This window comes from Ovis aries, chromosome 2, assembly GCF_016772045.2.
Source record: "Ovis aries strain OAR_USU_Benz2616 breed Rambouillet chromosome 2, ARS-UI_Ramb_v3.0, whole genome shotgun sequence".
NCBI classification, from domain to species: Eukaryota; Metazoa; Chordata; class Mammalia; order Artiodactyla; family Bovidae; genus Ovis; species Ovis aries.
Genome location: NC_056055.1, coordinates 147,891,518 through 147,911,968, shown reverse-complemented (window position 1 = coordinate 147,911,968; position 20,451 = coordinate 147,891,518). Strand labels below are relative to the sequence as shown.

The 20,451-nt window shown below is 36.6% G+C and overlaps 1 protein-coding gene across 11 annotated transcripts in view; it reads left to right on the top strand.

Annotated features, from left to right (window-relative positions):
- Positions 1 to 20,451, top strand: part of SLC4A10 (solute carrier family 4 member 10) — a 347,928-nt gene that overhangs the window by 301,554 nt on the left and 25,923 nt on the right. For all 11 annotated transcript variants that reach the window (XM_060411136.1, XM_060411135.1, XM_060411134.1 and 8 more), the window contains 5 exons: positions 4,818 to 4,979; positions 6,451 to 6,564; positions 7,565 to 7,726; positions 18,007 to 18,258; positions 19,163 to 19,231. In XM_060411136.1, coding sequence (XP_060267119.1) covers positions 4,818 to 4,979; positions 6,451 to 6,564; positions 7,565 to 7,726; positions 18,007 to 18,258; positions 19,163 to 19,231 — 759 coding nt within the window. The remainder of the gene's footprint in view (positions 1 to 4,817; positions 4,980 to 6,450; positions 6,565 to 7,564; positions 7,727 to 18,006; positions 18,259 to 19,162; positions 19,232 to 20,451) is intronic.

Genomic DNA, 20,451 nt, shown 5'->3' with positions numbered 1-20,451 from the left:
CATGAACTTTAATTTTTACCTTGCTAACTCAGCAATGGCAAGAACTTTAGCTTTCTTTGATTCTCCCAAATAACTGTATGCATAGTAAGTGTTCAATAAACGTTTAATGATTATTTTGAAAAGCAGTCTCAAATTACAGATTTACTATTTAATGTAAATGTCTTGGTTTATTTTGTTTTCTAGCTTTATTGAGGTATAATTGACAAATAAAAATTGTATATTTAAGGTATAAAATATATTTTGATGAATGTATACACGGTGAATGGTTACCACAATCAAGCTAATTAACACACATGTCACCTCACATAAAGAACCTTTTTACTTGGTGAAAATAATTAAGATCTACTGTCCCAGCAAATTTCAGTTATTTAATGCGATATTATCAACCATAGTCACTGTGTTCTACACTAGCACTTCACAGTTATCGATCCTGCATAAGGGAAACTTTGTTCCCTTCATCCAACATTTCCCCATTTCCCTCTCTCCCTAGTCACTGGTAGCTGCCATTCTGCTCTCTGCTTCTGTGTTTGACGTCTAGCTTCCACACAGAAGATAAATCACACGGTATTTGTCTTCCTGTGTCTGGCTTGTTTCGATTAGCATGTCTTACAGGTTCATTCATGTTGCTGCAGTGACACTGCCTTCCTTTTTAAGGGTGAATGATATTCTATTGTATGTTTACACTACAGTTTCTTAATCCATTCATCCATTGACAGACATCTAGGTTATTTCCATATCTTGACTATTGTGAATAATGCTTAATTCAAGTGTTTTATAGCAAGCTAGAGTACTTAGGTTTCTATGTTTATATATATATTTTAGCAGTATATCAAAATCTGTCATTATAAGGAATTCCTAGACAAGGTTTAAAATATTCACAGGCAATTAACTAGCAATTGGTTAAGAATTGTTTCAATGCCAGAATTACATATTTAGCTTATACATAAATAAGGGGCAGGACACTAATGCCAACTCTAATTTCTTACTTTATCAAACTTAATTTTTACCAACTTATAAAATTGTTGAAGCTTAAAACGTGTTGAAGAATAATTAGTAGAAATGAGTTTGTCAACAAGCGTTTTTTTCATTTTCGTAAGTGAAACCATATGTGAGACTCAAAATAAGAGACCAGGATTTAGATGTAGTTTTCTCTTCCAAATCTCAGGACTTCATGTGTGTGTGTGTGTGTTTTAAGGGTACAGTTGGTATAAACCAGAAAATAAATGTAGAATATAGTAGCTCACAATTTTTCCTTTTTAAATAACATACTGCCCCCCTAAAAGAAAGAAAAATATACTTTTCAAATTTGCTTTGAATTAAAGTGACAAGGCAGGCTAATGGCAATGTGTTATAGCTTACAAGACACTTAAATAATTCTTTGAATGGTTTCTATATTACTAAGAATTGAGAACAAGACTCAACCAAGTCCAAGACTTGGAAGACTTTTATATCTGCACAAAAGATTGAAGATGATCACACATATATAGGCAATGTGTTTACAAAGGAACTTTTAGCTCCTCTTTGTATTTATCCACTCTTTTCTTTATTTACTTTTAATTGGAGGATAATTGCTTTGCAGTGTTGTGTTAGTTTCTGCCATACAACAGCATGAATCAGCCATAAGTATACACATACCTGCTCCGTCTTGAACTTCTCGCCCAGCATCCCACCTTTCCAGGTCATCACAGCACCAGGTTGAGCTCCCTGTGTTATACAGCAACTTCCCACTAGCTATTTTGCACCTGGCAATGTATCTATTTCAGCACTGCTCTCAATTCATCCCATCCTCTCCTTCACCCATTCACAAGTCCAGTCTCTATGTCTGGGCCTCTATTCTTGCCCTGCAGATACGTTCATCAGTATCATTTTTCTAGCTCCCATATATATATATATATATTCCACTACTTTGCTTAGTAATTGCTTTACTAGTAAAGCTGAACAAGGGGCAAGAGAAGGGACTAAAAATTTCAAGGATTTGTTTTTGCTTCTTTATCCATTTTAACAGAGTTTTGAGAGAAGGAAAAACTAAAGCTGTAATTAAGGGTTGGGGATTTTTTTTTTTTTCCAATTAGCAAAGTTTCTGTGCTCTGTATTAACTTAACGTGGTTAATTGGAATTCAACTTTAGCTAGCAAAAAAAAAGTAGCATTTGCAGTTAGATTAGAAAAAGGAACAGAATTGTTTTAGATAATTATAAAGTATACAAACAATATTTCTCAAAAATCTCAGCCTTACAGGTAACTGTCCCAAGTGATTTTACTAGTTTGTTTTTGGCTAACAAGGTAGAGGTCTGTGATTTAGTCTAGAATCTTTCAAAGGTATGTGTTTCCTGCTGTACTCCAGGGCTTGAGGCTTTGTTTATTGGACAGTCTCTGCTGGTGATCAATCTGGCAGCCCATATTTTCTCCTAATATCTTTTTGTACCATGGCACAATTCAATTCCTAATTCAGGTTCAGAATATCTCAGGTACTAGCAAGGTCACTGGATCACTTAACCCATTCTTTTCTGTTTTGAAATAAAAAATTAAAATTTAATGTTCTAATCTTTAAAATGAAATGGTACAATCCAATCTAATATGAGCTTTTTAAAAAAGTCTTAATTTCAAAATAATATTGTTTAAAATGCTGTTTTTTTCCTCCAAGAAAGAAAAATTTTTTGACTTTGCTGCCACCTCATGGCTAAGACAGCAATTAGAAATGATTCTTCAGGGGCTTATAAAATATATACCAGGAAAAAAAAAAAAAAGAAAGAAAGATCATGAAGTCTGTTGTTGTTGTTGTTGTTATATAGTCGCTCAGTCGTGCCTGACTCTTTGTGACTCCGTAGAGTATAGTTTGCCAGGCTCCTTTGTCCATGGAATTCTCCAGGCAAGAATCCTGGAGTGGTTTGCCACTTCCTTCTCCAGGGTATCTGCCCTACCCAGGGATGGAACCCGGGTCTTCTGCACTGGCAGGTGGGTTCTTTACCCCTGAGCCACCTGGGAAGCTCCTGAAAAAGTCATAGTAAATATGAACTTTGCCCTGCTCCTATAGTACTTTTTCTCTTTTGTTCTGTAATTTAAATTTGAGCCCCATCTTTGACTTCTAGTTTCACTTCAGTAATAATATATCGTATTTTTGTTGTTGTTGTTGCTTTTCTCACCTTTCTTGGGAGCTTTAGGACTAGATAATTCTGAGAATCACTGTTCTCCTTTAATATGCAATAATATTCCCACCAGCTCTGCTGCTGCCCAGCAGTGGTGAGGCTATAGCAAATTACTTACCTTCTCTATACCATAGTTTCCTCAGATACAACATGGAAATCATAGCAACTACCTATTTTATAGGGTTGATGTGATACTTAATTAAGTTGATGATTGGTGAATCAGTCAGTTTTATAGATTTAATTTTTAAAAGGCAAAAATTTTAGGAAATGTTTCTGTCACGCGAGTGTGTGTTCCTTGGTTCTTTGTCTCGTCACAACAAAGATTTGGAGCGACGGACATTAAAGCCCTCGGCACGTCACAGCTCTCGGATCTTGGACAAACCGTGTTATAGCTCTTAGGCAAATCAGTGTTACAGCTCTATTTTATTTAGAAGATAGCAGGAGAATCCATCCTCAAAGCATGAAGGCATGCCAACCCAAACACTCGAAGAGAAGAGAGTGGAGGAGCAGGCGGGGGAGGGAGAGAGAGAGAGTGAGAGAGGCAGAGAGAGAAAGAGCGCATGCACACAGGAGAGAAAGAGAGAGAGAAAAGCGCTTTGGCTCCTCCTTTTATATGTTTTTTCCTCCACATGGGCCTGCCCTATGCAAATTGGGCTTAGCCAGGAGTGCTGATTATTCTACCTGAAGTCTTCACTCTGGTCCTCGGACCTTTCTTTGACCTTCCTTGTCTTTTCAGTTCAGTTCAGTCGCTCAGTCGTGTCCGACTCTTAGCGACCCCGTGAATCTCAGCACGCCAGGGCTCCCTGTCCATCACCAACTCCCGGAGTTCAATCAGACTCACGTCCATCGAGTCCGTGATGCCATCCAGCCATCTCATCCTCTGTCATCCCCTTCTCCTCCTGCCCACAATCCCTCCCAGCATCAGAGTCTTTTCCAATGAGTCAACTTTTCACATGAGGTGGCCAAAAACTGGAGTTTCAGCTTCAGCATCATTCCTTCCAAAGAACTCCCAGGGCTGATCTCCTTCAGAATGGACTAGTTGGATCTCCTTGCAGTCCAACGGACTCTCAAGAGTCTTTTCCAACACCACAGTTCAAAAGCATCAATTCTTCAGCGCTCAGCCTTCTTCACAGTCCAACTCTCACATCCATACATGACCACTGGAAAAACCATAGCCTTGACTAGATGGGCCTTAGTCAGCAAAGTAATGTCTCTGCTTTTGAATATGCTATCTAGGTTGGTCATAACTTTTATTCCAAGGAGTAAGCATCTTTTAATTTCATGGCTGCAGTCACCATCTGCAGTGATTTTGGAGCCCAAAAAATAAAGTCTGACACTGTGTCCACTGTTTCCCCATCTACTTCCCATGAAGTGATGAGACCAGATGTCATGATCTTTGTTTTCTGAATGTTGAGCTTTAAGCCAACTTTTTCACTCTCCTCTTTCACTTTCATCAAGAGGCTTTTTAGCTTCTCTTCACTTTCTGCCATTTTGGACTCCTTTTCCCTATTCTACCTACGTGACAGTTCTTACTGCTCACTACCTATCCAAACATGAGCCTTAATGAAAAACCTTGGCAACTCAACTACAAGTGATCCTAAGACATTAGTTTTCTGAAAAAACTGTGTCCGCCTTTTTTTCTTAATAGCTCCGTTTGTTTTACTCTCTGGCAGGAATGCAAGTCCCTGCACGGGGAGTATGTTGGACGAGCCTGCGGCCACGAGCACCCCTATGTCCCAGATGTTCTGTTTTGGTCAGTGATCCTCTTCTTTTCCACAGTTACTCTGTCAGCCACACTGAAGCAGTTCAAGACTAGCCGCTATTTTCCAACCAAGGTACTTAGACTACAGGTTTTCTGATCAAAATGTCTACCAGCGTAAAGCGTGATATGGTGATATGTGTATTTTGGGACAAAAGAGAGAGCAATTACTGTCATTAAAGGGACCACTAAAAGGCTTTTGTGTGACTGAGCTGCCATATTTGGAGCGAGGTGTGGTGAGGTGGGGAAGAGGAAGCATTCTGTGAGACTGGAGCTGGGAGTGCAGATTGCCTCCAGGCTTATCTCCTAACTTCAAATCCCAGAGATAAACTCCCACTTTCCGACTTTCATTTTTGGAACTCAAAAGCACACACTGCATTACTGATTGTCACTTTCTTGCCCAGTGAACAGTGGGAACTATTCCAGCCTGACAGACACCTCATAGGAGCCACTGTTACATTTTGTAATTGGGAAAGCCCCTGCAAGACTCATTGGAACACTATCCCCTTTTTCATTTTTAAAGTGTCAGTCCCTCCCCCTAACCCACCACGTTTGCATCTGCATATTTGGAAAAGAAAGTAAACAGAGAAACAGCTTAGTTCAATATTTAACACTGCAAAGTAACACCTATAAGGCCTGACTCAGCCAAAAAAGGACTACGGAAGGAAGGGAGGGAGAGAGAAGAAAAGAAAGAAGAGAAACAAGAAAACAAGCTTTTGAGAGATGAGCTAAAAATTGTGATGAAAATTCTACTCTGGGAAAATGTTTTAAGAACTGTTTGAGAGAAGCTTTTTTTTTGTTACCTCTTCCTTCCCTAAGTTGGAAGATTCATTTCTTTCCTCCAAAAGCTTAATTTGATTAATATAGAATTGATTTTTTTTATTAAACTCCTGAATTTTGTATGTGTTTGTGTGTGTGACATAAAGGCATCCTAATAAAAGCCAGATCTTACTGAACGTTGTTTAAGGATTTTGCTCAAAGAAGACTTTATAAATGAGAAATAGAATAACTTTTAAATTTATTTACTCTGTTGTGCACATTACCTGCTGCTATACTTATATCTCAGATAAACTATTATGATACTTCAATAAAAACAGATTTTATTTTATAGTGTTTGGGGTTTATCATATTCAAATATTACCTGTGTGAGACAGAGTATTAAAATTTAGCCAAATTCTCTCCATGCAATGTTATTCTATATTTTGAATATTCACACACTGGAATTCATAATAAATTTAGATTTTTATCATCATCACTGGTGTGCATGTACCATGCATGATTCCTTAGATTTTAAATAAATACTGAAAACAGCACAATCAGCATTGTAGCTATTCCATAATGCCTCATTTTGAAAAGGTTGAGTGTATATTTATCTTAATGACGGAGGTACATAAATATAAATGTGACAGAATTAACAGTAATATTATAGTATGTATACAATGTAATATTATGATATCATGTCATAAAGTGTGATTCTAGATTATATTCCTGAGTATTCCTCACTATTTATAGTTCCTTCAAGTGACAAGTGTTTTAATTATCTTTAGGTTCGATCCATAGTGAGCGACTTTGCTGTCTTTCTTACGATCCTATGTATGGTTTTAATTGACTATGCCATTGGGATCCCGTCTCCAAAACTACAAGTACCAAGTGTTTTCAAGGTGAAGTTATCATAACATTTACTATTTCTCCATCTCTGTAGGTCTAATTTTTATTCAGATGATGGCTATAAACCTACCACTTGGGATTTTCATGAAAATATAAAGAATATTGATTAATATAACAGAAAATAAAATGCCCACAGCCCAACTACAATTTTGGTCTAATATTAAAAAATAAATAGTAATCACAGAAATAGAGACCTGGAAGCCACTTGAAAAGGTTTCCTGTTAATTCTTCCAGTAGGAAAGTCTATATTCCTAAAAGATAAGGACACATTTTGAAAATAAGGGAAATGCATTTTCTTTTTGCAGAATTGCACAATGGATAGGGATTGGAAAACAAATAAAATTAGGTCTGGAATAGAGTGTGAACCACGTTACAGCTATGACCTTGGGCCAGTTACTTAATCTCTTTGAACCTGTTTTCTTGCCTATCAAACAGAGCTGGGGACTTCCTCAAAGAATTGTCAAAATGAATTCATTTGGGACTCATCTCAGGCACCAGCCATGTTTAGAACCCTTCCCTGAGTGTCTTTTGGCTGTTTTTACTTAGTGGCCTGGATACACATCTAAAATGAGTTATACACAGTTGTCAATGTGATATTTGTAAAAGTGAATGAATTTGCCAATCTAATAGCACATATGATAATGGTAATATGATTTTATTTAACGTTGATTAAGAACACAGATTTTTGAGCCAGTCTATCAGAGTTGAAATATTGTCTTCACCACTCATGAGCTTTGGGACCTTGAGAAATTTATTCTCTATGCCTGTTTCCTTGTCTGTGACTTCTTTAGACTGTTGTGAAGGAAAAAGTGAGTTGAAATATTTAAAACACTTAGAATGGTGCCTGGTACCATGTTTTGTGAATATTGTTATTAAGTATAATTCACTTGGCATATCAGTTTATAATCAGGGCTTTCCTGGTATTATAAGACTTCATTTGATTAGATATTTATTAATCCAGTTAATAACTATGCATTCTTTAATTTTTCACAGCCCACAAGAGATGATCGTGGCTGGTTTGTTACCCCTTTAGGTCCAAATCCATGGTGGACAGTAATAGCTGCTATTATTCCAGCTTTACTTTGTACTATTCTAATTTTTATGGACCAACAGATTACAGCTGTCATTATCAACAGAAAAGAACATAAGCTAAAGGTATATTTTAGCATCTATTTTAATGTAAATCATTATGATTTAACAGATCAATTGATGTTTTTATATTTATTATGCTTTGTATTCTCTATTATACTTTGTATTCTATAGTCATTTGCAGAGTGAAATATTAAAATTTTCAGATTTATAATTTTATTTTCTATATTCACGGTACTTTGTCTTACAATAAGCTTAAACTGATTATTAATTAATTTATTTATGGCACTTGGCTGAGCTCTAAATTCTAAAACCCTACCTCTAGGACTTAAAATTTAAAAATGTTGCCAAAGTTCTAGTGTTCTTTACCATGTTTAACACATTTTAATGAAGTGGTCTATTTTGGTGAAGTGTAGTTTTACCAATTTGTCTTACATCTGAGATTCTTCCATTTCTATATTTAACTCTAAGTATGTCTATTAGATTGCATTTATTTTGGAACAAATTACATCTTCAAATAATTCTCATTTTTCTTTAGTTATTTCTCCATCTATAATGTCTATGACATCAAAACCAAGTTATAAATGTTATAGTTTTTAAGTAACATCTTTGTTTAGTTTTACTGCAGATTTCAGTGATTTTCTTTTACAAAGAGAATAAATATAAATATATTTTATTTATTATATTCTGACCCTGCCATTTTGCAACTGTGACTAAAATTGTTCATTGGTATGAGATATGTAATGGGAGCACTGTCATTTATAGGAATATATTAAGTTAAATTGAACCAACAAAATCACTGAATGGTTAAAAGTACTCTGAATCAAACCTTATAAAAATTAGAACACTCACAATGTTGTTTTTTCTGGTATCATGGGATAATGGTGAGCTATCATCATATATTCTAGGAAAAATTTTAAAATATTTAAATTTTTAAATATTTAAAGATATTTAAATTCTAGGAAAAATTTTGTCAGAGCAACAGAAATTATACTTTATAGAATTTTTAAGTATGTACCTCAGGAAGATTTTAAAAACCTGATTGAACTATTTGATAGGAAGGAGAAGGAAATGACAATCCACTCCAGTACTATTGCCTGGAAAATCCCATGGACAGAGGAGCTTGGTAGGCTGCAGTCCATGGGGTCACAAAGAGTCGGACACAACTGAGCGACTTCACTAGTAATGACATAGTAAAACCTGATGACTTCACACAAGTTAACAAAGGACTGAATGAACCAGAGAATATTCTTATAACTTTTATGGTTTCTATCTGAAAAATTACAGGTTTGAATCTTGTGTTTTCCGGGAGTAGGGAAAACCTTCCTCTTAAACTAATTATGAAAATAATTTGGTAAAATTATACGTTATAAACAAAACAATTATATTTTCTCTCTTTCTGACTTCTCCAGAAATTTGAAACTCTTAGGTTTCCAGTATGGAGAAGGCAATGGCACCCCACTCCAGTACCCTTGCTTGGAAAATCTCATGGGCTGAGGAGCCTGGTAGGCTGCAGTCCATGGGGTCGCGAAGAGTCTGACACGACTGAGTGACTTCACTTTCACTTTTCACTTTCATGCATTGGAGAAGGAAATGGCAACCCACTCCAGTGTTCTTGCCTAGAGAATCCCAGGGACGGGGGAGCCTGGTGGGCTGCCCGTCTACAGGGTCGCACAGAGTCGGACACGACTGAAGCGACTTAGCAGCAGCAGTAATGACATAAATATAAGAAACCAGTTATTTGCAATAAATCCTACTGAAAAGGAATTTTGTCTGTTCTATTGGGGAGAATGTGTATCTGTTTTAAAATAAAGAGCATTTTTTTATTCTGTTTTAAGAAAGTAACAAGAGTGCTCAAAACCTTTTTTAAAAAATGAGTTCATATTAACTTCTTGTTTTTGTCAAAGAAAAATTTTAATTATCAAAGATATATTCTACAAAAATATCACAAGAAGTCTTAGAAACTAGACCAATGATGTGCTGGTACATGTTTAACAACCAGTTCTCTGTGTGTAAAAAAAAATACCCTGATTTATAATGTTTGCCGATTTTCATGATGTGAATACTCCCATCATGGCCCATTTCAAGCTACCAAAGTGACATCAATTGGCAGGAAGAAAATTGAAAATTAAACAATTGGCTCTTATAAGTCTATATAGCTGGCTCCAAAATACTGCTGAACTACATTATTCAATATTAGAAACTTTGAATCATTTACAGCTCTCAAAATAAGAAATTCAGATTTCCGAGTTAGTAGTCAACTTATTTAATATCAATCATTCAAAAATATTTGATATTAAAATATCAGCCTTCTGCAAAAGCAAATACTGCCACAACCTAATTATTAAAGTTACAGAGGTAAATAATCTAGAAAGCTGGTGTTAAGAACTTTATGTTGAACATTTTTAGTCTGCTATTCTCTAAGAAGTAGGAAAACATTTTTTCTGGACACCAGTTTATTTTTTAAAACTGAAAACATCTCCATTTTTCTCATCTCTATTTTTATTGTATACTGAAATATGTATTTTCATACTGCATATGTTGCTTTTTTTTTTTTTACGTAAGAGCATTATCATGGTAATCTTCCCATGTCAACAGTATAGGCTGCATTATCCTTTTAATGGAAGTTTATATATTTCCTTGTATGACACGTGTTTTTAAATGAACTAAAAGACTCTTGTTTTAGAAAGAAAACTATATAATCATTGTTTCCCTTTCAGAAGAAGTTGTTTTTTTGTTTGTTTGTTTTTGCTTTTATAATTAGGCAGAAATATTACTAATTTCACTGAAAAATTCTCTTTTTATATTTGTGTTCCAAATATTAGTGGAATTATATTAAAACAGAATGTAGAAGTAAGTGGAGAATTGCCAAGGGTGATGTTACCTCTTTGGCTGTCCTGTATGCTTGCCCTTTCCAAATCTCTCTACCTTATAATCGCAAAATGCTTGCTCTTTGTTCTTCCTGAGTCCGTGGTAGGCCCTTGACATTCACAGACTTTCCAAAGCTCCAGATCAATAAATGTACTATGTTATTCCACCTTTATATATCATGTAGAATTAGCTAAAATATAGTAAAGCATTCTTTAAGTTGTCCTTTCAATTACTTCTTTTCTAGAATTAAATGCTTTTGTCAAATTAAAGCATTTAATATTTTTGTCACTAAAATGAAGTTGAGACTATATTATTAAACTATATTATATTATTTGTACATTACTTTTTATTGTACAAATTGCTGTATAGTCAAAAGATGCCTATTTTACCCCTTAATAGCCTGGATTTAATAGACAGAGCAAATCTGGTTTAATCATAAAGCCAGATAAGGCTTTGCTGTATTGTCACAAGAAGAAGAGTTGGTCTTTTCTTGGCCACTATGAGTCTGAACACCCTCAATTTCCTTTGGATATGGATATTTTCAAAGTAAGTTCTGTCCAGTGAAGACATGTTTTATCTACACTGAATACTTTTTTCTTTTTTTTTTTTTTGCCTCTAACCTGTGTTCTCTAAGCTTCAGTATCATGTGGCGTGCTGCTACTGATTTTCCTGTTAACAGCAAAAAAATCACTTTCTCAGAATGTTCTTTGCTCAGAGTAACGGTCTGTTCCATAACCGCTCTCCCCACCTGTTGCTTCCCTGAAATGTCTGCACAGTCTCTGGCTTTTACTTGAACCACATTGTCACAAAAAGACACCTGTTTCTTGATTATATCCCCAGACCACAAGTTAACCACATCATCAACTTTTGCTGATTCTCTTTTCTTATTTGGAAACCTGTTTTTGTCTTGATTGGAGCATTCCCTGAGATAGTTAGATGAATGACGATTTCTAGATGCTGTATCAAGCATCTGGTAGAGGTCATGTTATGTATTTAAGTCGACATCACATGGCCAAGTCACCTAGAAATTTCATCATTTCATTCTTTATCTCTTCCAAATTTATGTTTTAGATCTTTTCACTTTTTCCTCCCTTCCATTACCAAAACCAGTTGCTGAGGTTTTCTCCCAGAGGAATTTTTTTATTTTAGAGGATTTTTCTCCTACTACTAAATTTTTTTTTTTTTTGTCATTTTGTGTTACTACATATGCAATAAGTGTGTGTTGAGCTGAAGAGTCTAGTGCCAACTCACAGGGTAAGTGACTGACTCCTCCCTCAGAATGAAGAATTTCAAGACCCGCAAAACTTTAACTCACGACACCTCATGATCTTTAGGTCACTCAAAAGCCTCAGAAGTTGCAAATGTAAAAACTTGAGAATGCAAATTACCATTCATATTATATGTAGATGTAAATCCATACTCTCTCTAGCATTTCTCATTTGTTTGTTTCTACCCTAGAGAAGTAGAATAAACATTGGTTAACTGACTCCCTTTGACAATCATGAAAATTTTCCACTTTTAAAAGAAATATATTCTCTAAAAGTGGGAAGCTACTGTCTTTCAGAAGAGAAAGTTTCTGTTAGGATATAACTGTGGGCTTTTCTTCATGTTTCTGCAGACAGCTCAGGCTTCTTTTGACATCATTTTTTAATAAACAGCAATACAATCCCAGATCACTGGAGTAAATGAATACATTTGCCACATTCATTTGGCACCACATTCTCTTGATGATCATGGCATTTGATATGTTCTTTTTTGCCCTCTTTGTCAGCCTGGTTCTTCATGTCAATCTATAGTCTCTTATGTGGTTAACTTGACAGATGCAGGAAATTGCTGCCAAGCTTGGAATGAATTTTTTCAGCAGTGGCATCTGGGCATCAGATGGTCCTCTTGGCTGGCCTCTTGTCTTGCTGCATGTTGGTTTCAGTGGGGTCTGGTGTAGCATCACCTGTTGCTAGCTCCCTTTTCCTCCCATATGTCCATTTCCCGTGTTTCGTGGATGAATGTGAGAATAGAAGCACTGATTCTGTCTTTATTTCAGAAAAAAAATCTACAGAAATATGTTAGAAGGTACAGAGTTCTCTCTCTGACAAAGGGATACTTCCTTTTGGCTGGCATGCCTATCAGCTAATAATTTGGTTGCAGAGACCATGGTTTTGAAGATGTTTTAAATGGAAGGCAAGACGAAGGATGATGATTAATTAGTGGAAGTGCCAGAACTGCTTTATTTCCTTTGACTCACATTAAATTAAGCTGCTCCCATTGTTGTACAACATAATCAGGGGGAAATTGTATTTTTGATTTTATTATCTGCTTGGACTTTACAAAGCTAGCTTTCTAAATTTAAAAAGGAAATTATTCTCTTGGAAAGTGTTATTTTGTCTGCTTACTGCAGTCTAGCATCCCACAGTTTACATTTGTATCATTTTTTTTAACAGCAAGCAAGTGATTTTATTTTTTAAAAACTTATAATTTTGTTCTGGGGTATAGCCAACTAACAATGTTGTGATAGTTTCAGGTAAACAACGAAGGGATTCAGCCCTACATTCTCCTCCAAACTCCCCTCCCATCCAGGCTACCACGTCATATTTTTGAAACACTAAGACAAGAACTATAGGAAATGGTTGTCGTGAAGAAGGCCTTCCTCCTATTCTTATGCCATAGGGAGCATATACCGTGGGAAAGACCGGGGTGTCCTGAAAGCATAAGCCTGACTCTCAAGTCCCCATGTCCTCTACCCTCCTCTCATGTCTCTCTCTCAGCTGCTAGCACCTCTTGCATTCTCTCTTAGCAATACCACAGATTTGCAAAACAGCCCAGGGGCACCATTTACATCGTACTGCCTCAGTGTCAAGGGCTCGAAGATCAGATCCTCTGCTGTCCTATGTTTTTCACACTGCACAGTTCCTAGGACAAGACTTGTCTAACTGCTTAAGACTCTGTCCTTCTTCTTCTTTAGGACTAGAAATCTTTATCTAATTAATTAATTTATTATTTTGGACTGCGCTGGGTCTTCGTTGCTATCCAGGCTTTTCTCTCGTTGTGATGAGTGGGGGATACTCTAGTTGCAATGCGCAGGCTGCTCACTGTGGTGGCCTCTCTTGTTGTGGAGCACAGGTTCTAGAGCACGGGGACTCAGTAGTTGCGACTCGCAGGCGCTAGAGAACAGGCTCAGTAGTTGTGGCATGTGGGCTTACTTGTCCCTCAGGGTGTGCGATCTTCCTCGACCGACCAGGGATCGAACCCATGTCTCCTGCATTGGCAGGAGGATTCTTTTCCACTGAGTCGTAGGAAGCCCAATGGGACTAAAATTTGAGTTCTATCCTATGCAACTACATCTTCCAAGATGTTCTGCAAAAGGACTAGGGGACCATAGTCTGGCTCTGGTGAAGCTTCTTATACTTTCTTGGTCATGCTGACACAAAGGTGTTTCTCTTCCCACCTTACAGCTGTTTCCAGAACACCTCTCCAGAGTTATTAGCAGAAATCCTCTCCAGATTTATTAGCCGAAAAATTGTCTAGGGTCATATTCACAGGTGAAATTGAGTTTAGGCATTTGGGTGAACCTGGAGCATTACCGCAGCTAAGCTGACCCAAGGGAGAGTGCCACTGAACTGGTGACAGTGCAGGAGGAAAAAAGGTTCTTGTGCGGATATGTCTCATTTTCTTTTCTCTGTCGTCTCCTGCACTTTTATGATTTGGCACGGGTAAACAGAAAGGGAAGGAAGTACAACTGATTTTAAGGGTGTTTTTCTTAATAAAACAATGAAATAAAATAGCAGAAAGAAAACACTACCATCACAAATACACATCAAGTACTCAGTATGTTTTACCTTCAAGGCTATATTGGCTTTCAGATAAACTAGAAACTCTTGCAGCTTGGTAAAACTGCCTGTAAAAAAAAGTCAAAATTACTCCTGTAGAATAATTAGTAATTTCTGCTCACATTCATAATAATAAAAGTTATATTTATTTTAAAATTACACCTAAATTTGATTTTTAAAATGTTTCAGTTATGCATATTTCCTTTTAAAATTGTCAGTCTGTGACTTTTTGATTGCTTATTGTATGTTAATGATTGCACTAAAAATTGGGATATACTGAGAAATTATGTGATACGTTTACCTGCCCTTAAGAAACATATACGTATTTTTATTAAGGAGCCTTGAAACAAGTAAGTACAAAAGAAGAAAGTTTTTGTTCAATTGTGAAAACATGATAGTCCCTAACATTTACTTGGTGCTTACTAATATATCAGACATCATTCTAAATGATGTGAAAATCATTTGTAAATTATTTAATTATCAGAACAACTCAGCAGTATGTCTCTTGTCATCATCATCACCATTTTCAGATAGGGAAGCAGAGACACAAAAGTTTAGATGATTCGTCCAAGATCATTGCTTAAGCCAGCATTTGATTCCTGGCTGATCATGGAAAAAGCTAGAGAGTTCCAGAAAAACATCTATTTCTGCTTTATTGACCATGCCAAAGCCTTTGACTGTGTGGATCACAATAAACTGTGGAAAATTCTGAAAGAGATGGGAATACCAGACCACCTAACCTGCCTCTTGAGAAACCTATATGCAGGTCAGGAAGCAACAGTTAAAACTGGACATGGAACAACAGACTGGTTCCAGATAGGAAAAGGAGTACCTCAAGGCTGTATATTGTCACCCTGCTTATTTAACTTCTATGCAGAGTACATCATGAGAAACACTGGGCTGGAAGAAGCATGAGCTGGAATCAAGACTGCCGGGAGAAATATCAATAACCTCAGATATGCAGATGACACCACCCTTATGGCAGAAAGTGAAGAAGAACTAAAGACCCTCTTGATGAAAGTGAAAGAGGAGACTGAAAAAGTTTGGCTTAAAGCTCAACATTCAGAAAACGAAGATCATGGCATCTGGTCCCATCACTTCATGGGAAATAGATGGGGAAACAGTGGAAACAGTGTCAGACTTTATTTTGGGGGACTCCAAAATCAATGCAGATGGTGACTGCAGCCATGCAATTAAAAGACGCTTACTCCTTGGAAGGAAAGTTATGACCAACCTAGATAGGATATTCAAAAGCAGAGACATTACTTTGCCAACAAAGGTCTGTCTCAGTTCAGTTCAGTTCAGTTCAGTCGCTCAGTCGTGTCTGACTCTTTGTGATCCCATGAACTGCAGCATGCCAGGCCTCCCTGTTCATCACCAACTCCCAGAGTTCACTCAAACTCACATCCATCAAGTCGGTGATGCCATCCAGCCATCTCATCCTCTGTCGTCCCCTTTTCCTCCTTCCCCCAATCCCTCCCTGCATCAGAGTCTTTTCCAACGAGTCAACTCTTCGCATGAGGTGGCCAAAGTACTGGAGTTTTAGCTTCAACATCAATCCTTCCAAAGAACACCCAGGACTGATCTCCTTTAGAATGGACTGGTTGGATCTCCTTGCAGAGAAGACTCTCAAGAGTTCAAAAGCATCAATTCTTTGGCACTCAGCTTTCTTCACAGTCCAACTCTCACATCCATACATGACCACTGGAAAAACCATAGCCTTGACTAGATGGACCTTTGTTGGCAAAGTAATGTCTCTGCTTTTGAATATCCTATCTAGGTTGGTCATAACTTTTCTTCCAAGGAGAAAGCGTCTTCTAATTTCATGGCTGCAGTCACCATCTGCACTGATTTTGGAGCCCCCCAAAATAAAGTCTGACACTGTTTCCACTGTTTCCTCATCTATTTCCCATGAAGTGATGGGACCAGATGCCATGATCTTCGTTTTCTGAATGTTGAGCTTTAAGCCAATCTTTTTCATTCTCCACTTTCACTTTCATCAAGAGGCTTTTAGTTCCTCTTCACTTTCTGCCATAAGGGTGGTGTCATCTGCTTATCTGAGGTTATTGATATTTCTCCCGGCAGTCTTGATTCCAGCTTGTGCTTCTTCCAGCCTGTCTAGTCAATGGTTTTTCCTGTGGTCATGTATGGATGTGAGAGTTGGACTGTGAAGAAAGCTGAGCACCAAAGAATTGATGGTTTTAAACTGTGGTGTTGGAGAAGACTCTTGAGACTCCCTTGGACTGCAAGGAGATCCAACCAGTCTATTCTAAAGGAGATCAGTCCTGGGTGTTCTTTGGAAGGACTGATGTTGAAGCTGAAACTCCAATACTTTGGCCACATCACACGAAGAGTTGACTCATTGGAAAAGACTCTGATGCTGGGAAGGATTGGGGGAAGGAGTAAAAGGGGACAACAGAGGTTGAGATGGCGGGATGGCATCACCGACTCGATGGACATGAGTTTGGGTGAGCTCTGGGAGTTGGTGATGGACAGGGAGGCCTGGCATGCTGCAATTCATAGAGTCGCAAAGAGTCAGACATGACTGAGCAACTGAACTGAACTGAACTGAACCTGTCTCCAGAACTTAGACTCTTAACCATCTTATTATATTGCCTCTCATGAAGTAGTCATTAAAAGTTGGAATAGAAAATAGCATTTTCTAACTGTTAGGCTTTACACTGTCAATTTCCTATGGGTGATGGTGACAGCACTGTTCCCCATCTTGTTTGTGTCCTCTAAGGACTCTTAGCCAATCAGTTTCCTCAAGGGAAGAGTCTTCAGTTCTCCACACCTCCGCATGTCCCATGCATCCATTTTTCCTTATTTACATTTCCTATCTCATTAAGAGAGCACTCAAGTTTGCAGCATCTGGAAGTCAGTGATGGAATAGAATCATATAGGGGATAGAAAGTACAAAACTATCATTTTAAGGAGAGGCCAAATTTTTCTAGTGCTGTAAGAGATGAGAACAAGATAGTTCTATGCTAGGATAAAAATGAGTATGTAAAAGGAAGTTTAGCTTCTATGATATTATTTTTCACAATAAAAGTCAACCATTGAGACAAAAGAGGGTAAATGGAAAGGACTTAACAAGAGTTTATCCTTTCAGAGTTCTTAGCAAGAGGGCTTCCTGGATATTGTCAGGAAGTGGTGTCTAGTCACAACCAGGCCATTCTTAGCTCTACTGGGGACACAGTTGTTACTTTGTTTTCTCAGCCTAATGCCTGATATATAATTGATGCTCAATAATTTTTTGTATAAATTAATGATGAAAGACATGAATTACAAATTAACCTGCCCATTTAAGGAACCAAAGTAAAGGGACTGTATTTGATAATGACTTTACCTATTCAGTAAAAATAGAATGGAAACTAGTGTACTAGTAAGCCAGAATTATATCTATTAAAATATGTAGAAGTCACTATAATCATAATTGCAGTAGGAACATCTGTAGCTTTTCTTTAAGTGGACTGTATATTTTGAGACTATTCTCTTTTTATCTTTAATTTATTTTGCATTTCAGAATCAGTTATGTAAGATTCAAAATAGTACCTCTTTTCTCTTCTTTACTGTTCTGTGGTTGTGGTGTCATTGGTATTTATGCCAAATTCAGGTAGAATGAGAATCCTGTTTTCTTTCTCTTAACAGAAAGGTTGTGGGTACCATCTGGATCTGTTAATGGTGGCTGTCATGCTGGGTGTGTGCTCCATCATGGGCCTGCCGTGGTTTGTGGCTGCCACTGTCCTTTCTATCACTCATGTCAACAGCCTGAAACTGGAATCTGAATGTTCAGCTCCAGGAGAACAACCCAAATTTCTTGGCATTCGAGAGCAAAGAGTTACAGGGCTTATGATTTTCATTCTCATGGGCTCATCAGTCTTTATGACTAGTATTCTAAAGGTAATGAAATCTCCCTTTGTGAATTTGAGAGAAGGCAGAATATATATATTATTGTTTAAGAAATTTCATTTGAGTCTAAGCCATCAATTTGTAAATATTGTATGGCATGTGATGAAAGTGATGAATTTTTTTTACCATGTTTATATAGCTTCTTACCAAGGGAAATTATGTGCTATATTTTAGAATCCTTAAGTATGTAGAAAATTTAATCTGGCAAAGTAAATTTGATGTATAAATTATTATTGTAATTTCAAAATGGTAATCAAGTTCTGGGAAACAGTCACTCATCTCTGACTAACTTGTGACCTGAGTTTACTGTATGCCTACACAAAAGAAAGCTTCTAATTTCTTGCCAGTGGACAGATATGTTTGAGATTAATATTACTTCATAAAGGGAGAGACATAGAGATGAGCAGCGCCATGATCATGGCCACGTGTACAGTTTCGTATTTTAAATGTTCCATAAAATTACTACATGGACATCGTTATTGGATATACTTTTTTTTATGTTTAAAATAATTGAATTCATTTTAAAGATTTTAATTCATTTAAAATAATTGAATTCATTTAAATTTCCCTAATGTAGCATAATAATATACTTGATATTTATTGTTTATTATACATCATGTGATTTTATTGATTTTGACCTATTAAATATGTCTAATAGACTTTTTATTATCCCTTTTTAGATATTGGGAAACTAAGGCACAGAAAGCTTAGGTAACTTACCTGAGGCTATGCAGCTAAAAAGTGCTAGAGCTGGGATTTGAACCTGTGTCTTCTGACTCTGCCCCATACTTCTAAAATATTTACCTTTCTGTGTTTTCCTTTGGAAGTACAAAATGTCTCAACCACATTATATTTGAAAATAACCTCTGCCTTTTTTCTAATTGTTCTTTTACAGTTCATTCCTATGCCAGTGCTATATGGAGTGTTTCTTTATATGGGTGCTTCATCACTAAAAGGAATTCAGGTAAATTACTTTATAATAATATAGTAAGTAAAGTATATACAGTAAAGCTGTGATGACATATCTTACGGTCTGTTGATGCAAAGTCACTTGAGAGCTAAGAAAATGTCGTTATCTGAGGAGTAGCTTTCAGTCTACCGTTAAATTTCTTAAAAATTTCTTAAAAATGGTTCATAATCTGAGGGTAATTCTGTTTACTATGAGTATATTGAAACTGTGGGGCTTCCCTGGTGGCTCACACAGTACAGAATCTGCCTGCAGTGTGGGAGACCCAGGTTCAATCCCTGGGTTGGGAAGATACCCTGGAGACAGGAATGGCTACCCACTCCAGTATTCTGGCCTGGAGAATCCCATGGACAGAGGAGCCTGGCAGGCTACAGTCTATGGGGTTGCAAACAACTGGACATCTGAGTGACTAACACACATACATGTTAAAACTGTAAAAAATTTATACTTTATAATCCTTTTAGAAAAGGATATCAGTATATTTAAAACTATATAAAATATTAAAATGTTTTTAATCTTTGATACTGTGATGATGTATGTGGATCAATGAAAATAGTAAAAAAAAAACATACACAAAGATGTTCCTTGTAACACATATTATCAAAATATTGGAAACAATACAGTTACTCAACAACAGTAAAATTAAGCAATCTATGGTTAATATAAATTTGATAAATTAATTTGAAATTTATAAATACGATGGCCATAAAAATAACACAGTAAAAATGCTTATGACAAAGTGAAATGTGAGGTGAAAAAGTGGGAAAACAAGTTGTAACTACCACAGGTTTAAGAAACTGTGAGTGTGGGTAGATTCAAAAGGAAGGTGGAGAAAGAACAATTTGTTAAGGTAATAAGATTCTGGGTGATTTTTGCCTTTTATGTTTGCTTTTCTGTTATTATTGCAATTGTCTTTATAGAATTATTTTTATAAATTAATAAGGAAAACCTTATAGATTGTTTAATTATTGGTTAAATAAATATAGTTTTCACATTAATTTCCCATTGTTACCTAAAAATTTCTATAAAACTTATTGGCTTAAAACAGTAAACATTTATTATCTCACAGTTTCCGTGGGTCATAAACTTGGAAATATAATAGCTGGGTGATTTTGGCTCAAGATGCCTTATGTGGCTGTTAGCAAGATGTGGACAAGAACTGCAGTCATCTGAAGGCTTGGATAGGACTAGAAGGTGTTTATCCAAGATGGCTTATC